Source organism: Culex pipiens, chromosome 3 (assembly GCF_016801865.2).
Source record: "Culex pipiens pallens isolate TS chromosome 3, TS_CPP_V2, whole genome shotgun sequence".
NCBI lineage: Eukaryota > Metazoa > Arthropoda > Insecta > Diptera > Culicidae > Culex > Culex pipiens.
Genome location: NC_068939.1, coordinates 31,643,417 through 31,653,471, shown reverse-complemented (window position 1 = coordinate 31,653,471; position 10,055 = coordinate 31,643,417). Strand labels below are relative to the sequence as shown.

At 37.6% G+C, this 10,055-nt stretch overlaps 1 protein-coding gene across 1 annotated transcript; it reads left to right on the top strand.

Annotated features, from left to right (window-relative positions):
- Window positions 1–2,583: 2,583 nt before the first annotated feature.
- LOC120422329 (cuticle protein AMP1A-like) lies at window positions 2,584–7,284 on the top strand. Its single transcript, XM_039585724.2, has 2 exons — window positions 2,584–2,731; window positions 6,438–7,284. The coding sequence occupies exons 1-2, from the start codon at window positions 2,720–2,722 to the stop codon at window positions 6,837–6,839; spliced, it is 414 nt and encodes a 137-aa protein (XP_039441658.1). The 5' UTR covers window positions 2,584–2,719; the 3' UTR covers window positions 6,840–7,284.
- Window positions 7,285–10,055: the final 2,771 nt, after the last annotated feature.

The window sequence follows — 10,055 nt, the reverse complement described above, 5'->3', positions numbered from 1 at the left end:
CTACTGGCACATATTTCAAGCTCTAGTTTACAGCTCAAAATATAATAACACCGCTGCACTGCAGCTTGGGTCAGCTTTGTTTGTCTAAAAATATGTGCAACTCCCCCCAGTAGAATCAATATTAGTCAATTAAAAGCTCATTATAACCCTTGGCGATACAATAGCATATTTCATAAAAAATGCCCTTCTTCACAATGGCATAAAAATCAAAATGCAAAAATTGTTTATTATTAAAAATAAATGAAGAAAAAAGAACGCAATCAACTAAATCGATAAACACATATTTTTCTACCATTAAAAACTATTTTATGTTTCATCAATACTTTGGAACTGTGATTTTTTACCGCATAAATAAAAACGTTAAATGAATATTTTAAATGACTGTTCTTTTGCTTAAAATAAAGACTAAAAAAAAATGATGAACAAACAATTCGCGTTTTAGCCAAATATTATGATAATTTTGATCGGATTCAGATCAACAAAAAAAAGTGTATTGATTTCAATATTTTTTAGCGTGCTCCAGGGCAGTTGTTTAGTAATCATCAAATACAAATAAAAAAAAGTGACAAGAATTTATTTTTTAAGAAAAAAAAAACTTTTTACGATGCTGTATATCGCAGTAACAACAATCCAACTTGGTTAACCGAGTTAAATAAATACGACGATTGCTGAAAAAATCAAGTCTTGCAACAAACATTTTTTCAATGAGAGTTTTTGTAAAAAAAAAACATGGGTTTAAGCATGAGCATGAGCATGAGAGACCACCCATGGATGCCCCTCCGTTGCTGAACAGAACCGTAATATCCTTTCAGCACTACTGATCATAGGCTTCGACTATCAAGTGGTATTTCCCTTATCAACAGCATGTATGAATGCGCCGAAAAGATAAAACACCATGATTGCTAAAACTAGATCAGTTGCGAATAGGTAACAGTCATTGGCCACCAACGGCGCCCGCCATGTCAGTTTGTAGATCTCGATTTTAAGGGACGGGAATGTTAGTTAGCGCAGGTTGCTACTAGGGCAGCTGATTTACTCTGTGCTTACACCCCACGAGCGCCAGGAACCTGAAAACTTGTTAGTAGGATAGGGTGTTTGGTCAGGATTCATCATAGAAGATGATGATGCGATCCAAAATCATAGTGTTTGTTGAAAGGTATTATATTTTATTCTCAAGGCAAACAATCGGTTGCTGCGGATGAGAATTTTCCCGTTTAACTGTTGTTAAATTTTTAATGAAATGGTTTAATCTTAGACAGCCGGCTGTGGAAAGATAAAACCAAATAATATTTATTTATAAAATGAGGTGTTAAACGCAATGCTGCAATGATAGCGTAGTCTGATTTTTAATTATATAATCATTTAGTTCATGAATTTGTTACGGAATAGACGCGACGAACTCAATCATCAAGTGCCTTCCGATCTTCTTTCTGTTAGCTAGATAAGGTATTGATTTTCGTTGCCTCTCGAGCTACGATGCTATGGAGAGAGCTTAACACACAAACAACCGACGTCGAGCCCTCCGAGCTACGGGAAGGTCTTTTCAACACAAAAAAGACTCGCGCACCACACGACGTTCTTGATGAATCAAAATAATTTTGTTACGCGATAAACCTAACGAACTCGGATCGTTTTTATCGAAAACTATATCACAATTCACGACAAAAATGCGAAACAAAAGGCACACACAAAAAAAAATCACTTTTCACTCCGAATATTTTTTTACGACCACGCGCTCCCTTTGCCAATTATGCACTCAATAATAATTAAAGAATATTTTTGAAGTATAACGAGTGCACCAATTTTGTTTAAATAAAAATAACAATAAACTTGTCAGTTCCAAGCTTTCTGCACATTATGAATGATACCAAAGGTTATCGAAAATATTTTCCAACAATTGCATTTCGATTGCACGCGTACTTGTTTACCTTACCTGTGCAGAGTGAGCGGGGAGCTATCAAATATGAGTTCATCATGTTTCTTGACAACTGATTCTATAGAGGAGATTTGGGCACTTTCTTGAGAAAAAAAAAAATAAAATAAATATGTACTATAAAATCCTGGAATTCATTTTTAAAGGTCCAAAAAACGATTCTTTAGAATTTTTTGATGTTTAAACTTAGAAGTGCTAAATAAAAGTATAAGAAAGTTTTTTATCAATAAAAACGGTAATAAATCATTGTTTGCATACTTGATAAATTAAATTCGATCATAAACAATAAAAAAAACTTATATTCAAATTGATTAACAGATAAATTGAATAGTTTTCAAGAAAATTCCAGCATCCCTTACTAGCTAAGTATCATCTCGTGCCGGCTTCCTGCAATCTCCACCGCCGCAGGGAGAAAGAACGAAACGTTTCGTTCTTCGCTACTGAAATCCTCGCCGCCACCGTCTGCTCCTAGATCAACGAAGGGGGAAGAGAGGAGGCAAGGGCCGAGCAGCTCTGGATCATATTCGCATCATCTCTCACTCTCCCTCTCGTTGATCGCGCGGGCCGCTCATCTGCCTGCCCCGAAGAAGATCAACACGCAGCGCTAGGCGACGAACCGCGGCCGGTCGACCCGAATGAGACAGCCAGAACCGACTCGTACCGCTGACGGGGGCCAGTTGTCAACTATAAAAGCGTGAAGATGCGAGATAATTGATATCAGTCTCGAATTAGCGTTTATCTTAGCTTGACCTAGTCGCCCCAAAAAGTAGCCCAAATCTGTTCAAAATGTTCAAACTGGTGAGTGTGAATTGTACAACGGACTTACAAGAAGTGACAACGGAAGCTGTTTAGTGAAGCAAAGTGATTTTGAAAAACAATGGACCCTTTGAAAACGAATCAAAAAGTTAATCACAGTGATCTTGAGTGTTGTGTGGCTGTGCCTGCTTGTCTATGTTTAGAAGTGCTTTTGTTTGGATTTTGGAGACCATTTGAGAGCCACAGACAGAGTGTCGCTTTTTGTTCATTCACATCAACAACAACAGCTCCGTCGTGAATGGACGCTAGAAACAAAGAATGTGACACACAAGCACGAATCAACGCGAAATCAAAGCAGAACAAAAGACTAATCAAGTTTTGCTAATAATAAACACGCCCTCGAAGGGTGGTGTTGATGTGGGGGCGGTTAAGATTTGCTGGTGTTTCTTTTCTAAAATTTTGACGCCCGGTATTGTTAGGCTTATGTTCTAATATTGAATCAGCAAATTTTGATTGAAATTGCTACGTTTGCGCCCACATTATTAATTGTTTAGAATTGTCGTACTTGATAATATTCACTGGATTTGTGTTTGATTCTTCCAGTTTTTGTTTATTTACATGAACCTAACATGTTCAGTTTGATACTTTGATATGTTCAATTCATTTGTTATTCATAAATCTAAATCTACTCATTCAAAAATAATGCAATAAATCATCTTTCAGATCGTAACAACAATATTTGCATGTTTATTTTGTCTTCTAGTCAAACACACGAAAAATTTACAAAATTGGAAATCAGTGCTGACATTTTATATTTCTAAGTCTGACCTAGCCATTACCTCAGTCACCTCATGCATCTGAATTATTTATTTCCTATTTTAACCTCTCTTAGAAGAATAAATACAACAATGAGAAAACATAATCAACAATTTAAATTAATCTTATGAAATGCACATTCTCTTGAAACTAATTTAAACTGATTTGAACAAATAAAAAAAAAAATAGGCAACTGCAAATTAAAAAAAAAAAGTTCTTCCTTCCTTATTTTTTTCCCCTGTCTCTAAAAAGTCAAAAGGCAAATTAATGAACTGCAATCGACATTTTTATTCGAAAAAATTAAAAATCGATTGTAAACTATTTAGAATACATTGCAAAATACTTATATATTAAGACTTTACCATATTTAGAACGATGAAATTTAGTTGTTTTTCCCCCTGCTCGATCTCGACCAGAGCCGAGAGACAACAACTTTAAATAAAATGTGTACCAACCTTGCAGGCAAGAAACACAGCAAAAAATGGAAGTAAGTTGGCATTATAAAAAACATTTATAATTTTTGTTGGAGAAAAAAAAATTTAAGACAAAAAGCAGAGGTTTCGTACTTACGATACTTTGATATGTTCAATTCATTTGTTATTCATAAATCTAAATCTACTCATTCAAAAATAATGCAATAAATCATCTTTCAGATCGTAACAACAATATTTGCATGTTTATTTTGTCTTCTAGTCAAACACACGAAAAAATTACAAAATTGGAAATCAGTGCTGACATTTTATATTTCTAAGTCTGACCTAGCCATTACCTCAGTCACCTCATGCATCTGAAATATTTATTTCCTATTTTAACCTCTCTTAGAAGAATAAATAAAACAATGAGAAAACATAATCAACAATTTAAATTAATCTTATGAAACGCACATTCTCCTGAAACTAATTTAAACTGATTTGAACAAATTAAAAAAAAAAAATAGGCAACTGCAAATTAAAAAAAAAAGTTCTTCCTTCCTTATTTTTTTCCACTGTCTCTAAAAAGTCAAAAGGCAAGTTAATGAACTGCAATCGACATTTTCATTGGAAAACATTAAAAATCGATTGTAAACTATTTATAATACATTGCAAAACACTTGTTTAAGTATTTTCAATCGAGTTAAAACTTTACCATATTTAGAACGATGAAATTTAGTTGTTTTCCCCCTCCTCGATCAGAGAGGGCCGAGAGACAACAACTTTAAATAAAATGTGTACTAACCTTGCAGGCAAGAAACACAGCAAAAAATGGAAGTAAGTTGGCATTATAAAAAAACATTTATAATTTTTGTTGGAGAAAAAAAAATTAAAGACAAAAAGCAGAGGTTTCGTACCGATAAATGTATCTGTAATCAACCTCTCATTTTTCTTTTAAAAAATTGTTTTTTTTTTGTATCAGAAATTAAAATTACAGTGAAGCCATTTTTGTATAATTATTGTATATTAAGATTTTCTCTTTGGTTAGTCTCAAACTTTTGTAATAATATTTTTTTACTTTTTTTAAGTTTTAAATTGAGGGTTTTAAAATGGGCAGTTTAAAAATTGAAGAGGCTTTTTGTTTTCATTTTAAATAGAATTTTATTCGAAAAGATGTTCAAAATTTGAACAGTTAGACATGTTTTAAACTTAAAAGTTTAAATGGAAAAAAAGTTGTACCAGCTAAAACAATATGAAAAGCCTTTTCCTACTTTTTTTTCACATGTCTCGAATTTGAGCTCTTTTGAAAATACTGGTGTGCACTGCTTTAAAAAACCCCTTTTTCATTAAATTTTTGATACCTGTTACTTGTTATTTTTCGTCCTTCCCTTTCTCGACTTGGAATAGAGTCGAGGGACAAAAAACTTCAAAAAATATAAGCTGTGGCTTTATTATCATTTGAGTTGAAATCATCAACATAAATATTTTTTAAGTAATGTTCTTATTTGATTGCTTATGAAAATAATTGTTTTCAAGAATAAATAAACGCAAAATAAATTATTATTTTTCAACATGTTTATAACATTTGTGTTTCGAAATTACCATGATGTGATAAATAAAACAATAACAACGATATCATTGAATGCCATAATCTGATTTGATTTTATCTATAACTCATGCTCAAAATATTGGCCTTAACTCTAGTTTTCATTCAAAATAACATAAACCAGAATGATAAATTTTGGTTATTTGTTTTATTGATTATTCTGTAAAAAAATACCAAAGTTTTTTTTCAAAAGATCCTATAAACTATTGTGCTTACAGGACATTTTCAAATAAAAACTCTAAAATTGTATTAATCTCAAATTTCAATGTTGTTCATGACAATTTCCAACTATTTCTGGTATTGTTAGAAGCACTCATCTAGTCCAATTTTCACTTTTACTTAAAAAAAAATCAAAAACTCAGGTGTCGCAGTTGTCAGTTGCAGGTTCACAGATAAACAAATACAGTCCAGACTCGATTTTCCGAAGTTCGATAATCCGAAGGTTTGTATGGAACTTCGGATAATCGAATCACGAACAAAAAAAATAATTTCGTTTTTTTTTTCTTGCTTTAATCATCAAATTCGAGTTCTGCAATCCCATTTTAGTCAAATTTGAATGGTTAATTCACTTTAGAATTGTTTGAGGTTCATACTGAAACTCAACAATCAAAATTAAGACAATAACAAAAAAATTCATGAGTCGAATATCCGAAGTTTTCATTATTTTGCCAAGGCCTTCGGATAATCGAGGCTGGACTGAACTTTTTTCAATAGTTTTGTGATTTAATTTTAGCGTAATTTTATATATTTTTTTATTGCTTTTCAAATGTTTGCATAAAAAATATAGCATTAGATTTGAATTGACAACAAATTTCACGAGAAAAATATAAAGAAGGCCATAACAAAAATACTGCATACTTACTTGTTTTACATCAACTCTTAAAATTGCATTATTCTTCTCCCCCCACTCGCGCAGGTCCTCATCTCCGCCCTGGTTGCGCTCGCCGCCGCCCAAGATCCCCGCGATGCCCAGGCCCAGACGCTGGTCCAGGAGTCCGAGGTGAACCCGGACGGCTCGTACCAGTACCGGTACGAAACCAGCAACGGAATCGCCGCCCAGGAGAGCGGAATCGGAGGCCAGTCGGCGACCGGCAGCTACTCGTTCACCGGCCAGGATGGCGTCCTGTACACCGTGAACTACGTCGCTGATGCCAACGGATTCCAGCCCCAGGGTGCCCATCTGCCGGTGGACCTCCCCGCCCCCGAACACGTCATCAAGACCCTGGAGCAGATCCGCGCCAACCCACCCCGTGACGACCCCAACTTCAGCATCGACGCCCTGAACGCTGCCATCGCTCGGCTCACCGGAAAGAAGTAAAGCTCTAATGCCAGCGAGAGAGAGAGAGAGAGAGAGAACACAATCCTGACAAATACTCAACCCCTACACAAGAAAAGCAATGAATGATATCGAATGAGCCTCGTTAAAGCTAGAGCCTATTTAGTAGTGCAATTTGCCATGTCTATTGTAAATACCGATTTCTCAAATCCTTCTACATTCTTTCCTGTTTGCACGTTTTCAAATGCTCTACGTTTCCAAAATATGCACTCATACTGAACCTGTAACAGTTTTCGTGGACAGTACACAACTGAAACTTCTTGGGAGCGTGAGCAAAAGCCAGCAAACGTACCAACTTCCCGTTGAAAGATGGAGCCATCGCAAGCAGCATCGTGAACACCTTTTCCTTGTACATATATAGAAGAGCGAATGTGTGTCGTCGTTAGTCGTGAAATAAACATGGAACAATGATTTTTTTCTACAAATATTTGGTTGTGTTTTTCTCTTTGTTTTATTTTTTCTTGAAGAAAATTACTTTGCTGATTGAGAAAATTATGTCGATTGAAAAAACATATTTTTCCGAACACATGATCAAATTAAAACAATGCCCATGGCATGACAAATCATATCTAAACTTTTTTTATAAGGTCCAGTTAAAGAAAAACATGGAAAGCCAGGAAAAAATGTAATTTACCTCTGAAAATATGTAAATTTTAAACGGCTTCCCTCCCACTAACATTTACACACAAGATCCCTCTGTAATTACTCTTAGCTTTAAGAAAAGTTTAATTACAAAAGCCGACTCGGTCCTAACCAGGTCCCAGCACAAAAAAGGACCTAATAAAAATAGTTTTATGGAAAAAATGTGTAAATTCACCACTATTCCTATGTTTTCCACTTTTTCAGTTCAATTTTAGGTAATATCATTCTTTCAAATTATACACTAGAATGTAACAAAAATGACTTTTTGGCGGGCATTCAGGGGTTTGTTCCGGTGGGCATACTAAGCCCAAATCCCAAATATGAGCTTGATTGGACGTAACAGGAGCTGGCGCTCCGCCCTTCAATTTTAAATGGGATTTAACGCGTAAAAAAAGATTTTTTTCAAAAATGTCACTTTTTGAGGCATTTTGGCAACTAAAGCGTTTATTTTCAACATTATTGGCGTGTAGGCCAGATCCTTGCGCATCTTTTGATATATATAACATTGAAGTTTGGAGCACCCTGGAGCTCGGTACAGACCTTCAAAGTTTGGCAATTTTTCGAAAAATTTGTCCCAGCAAAATCAAATGGCGTCTCGGGCGTCGTGAGCTGCGACGCATATCTTTTTTGCCGGGGACGATTTTTCGAAAAATTGCCAAACTTTGAAGGTCTGTACCGAGCTCCAGGGTGCTCCAAACTTCAATGTTATATATACCAAAATATGCGCAAGGATCTGGCCTACACGCCAATGATGTTGAAAATAAACGCTTTAGTGGCCAAAATGCCTCAAAAAGTGACATTTTTGAAAAAATCTTTTTTACGGGTTGAATCCCATTTAAAATTGAAGGGCGGAGCGCCAGCTCCTGTTACGTCCAATCAAGCTCATATTTGGGATTTGGGCTCAGTATGCCCACCGGAACAAGGAGCGGCCGTGGCTGACTGGTTACGGTGTTCGCTTTGTAAGCGAATGGTCCTGGGTTCGATTCCCATCTGCTCCCAACGAGAAAGTATAGGAATTATAAATCTTGAAACTCTGAACATGAACGAAAAATCAAAGTCGCCCGAGTCGGGGTTCGATCCCCCGTCCTTCGGATTGGTAAGCAAAAATGCTAACCACTACGCCATCACAGCTTGGTGAGCGATGACTGGAATTAGGAATACTGTTACTATCAACTATATACGCGCTGGGTCCTTGTCCATTTGACGAGGGTTCGGAAGTTCTAAATAACGTTTGAACCCGATTGGTGCAAACGTTCTTCAGGGCGGGGCTTGTCGATAAAAAGCTGAGGTACCTCGCGCTCGGCTAGCCAGCGTAGAAATGGGTCTCCGACGCTCGGCAGAGCTAACACCTTCCAAATGCCTATGCGAGTTATTTGCATGTATAGAATGAAGATCTAAAATACATGGAAACAACTCAATTTGTAAGAAGCGACCGCGTGGTCCCGTTTGGTTGGTTGCACACACACACACACAGTATGCCCACCGGAACAAACCCCTGAATGCCCGCCAAAAAGTCATTTTTTCAATTCAATTCAATTCGGTTTTATTGGTGAATTATCAATATACAATAAATTCTTTTGGAATACATAACAGAGTTTTGGAGTTCCTTTCAGCTGTGTGTTACATCATAATCCATTTTGGAACAATTGTTGCTTGTAGTTAAGGGGTTACCGAAAGTAAGAAAAAGATAAGAAAAAAAACTTACTAAAATTGCAAGGGAAAGGGGATAGAAATAGAGAAAGCTTAAAACTAGATCACAATTTTTTATCCTTTATAGATGTGCTTAATCATTAATTCCCCGAGGGCTAGAAATTGCTCCGCCTTGTTATGGCAGCTCCGGAACCGCGTCATCATCTCCCCCGCGAGAGCAAAGAACTCCGGCAGGGTAAAGAGATCTTCCCCGGTGACTTCTTGCTGGGCCGCATTGCCGCTACCAGCAGCGACCACGCTGGCAAACGATCGCCCCCAGCCAGGAGGGAACGCTGAATTGTCCGCTGAAACCGTTCGCTGGCCAGCTGCAGGAACGGCTGCACTCGTATTTCGATGAGAAGGGTGGGACGCTGCTGCTTTCTTCTTCCTCTTTTCCTGCTCCTCGAGGTAGGACTTGCGCGCGACGCATCCGCGGTAATTACCGGTATGGTTACCGCCGCAGTTCGCGCACTTTACGCGCGGCTTGGTTTGTTCTGCGTTTTCCCCCAAGTCCGCCTTTCGTGGCAGTGCGCACACCTCCGAGAGGTGTGACTCACCGCACTTCACGCAGCGGGGCCGGAGGTTGCAGTTCCGCGAGCCGTGGCCGAAGTTCTGGCAACGGTGGCATTGCGCTGCGTCCGTCGGATTTTTTGAGTAAAACCGCCAGTTTACCCAAAAACCGTCCAACGCCTTAGTCCGCCGCAGGTCTTGAAGTTTGACGGTGCCGCGATCGAAGTACAACAGGTACAGTGTGTGTGTACCTGTGACTGTTGTCTTCCGCGAGAGGACTTTTATGTCTCGCGGCGTTATTCCGACACCCGATAGGTGCTCCTTGAGGACGGAGGTCGGGCGGTCTTGGTACCCCTG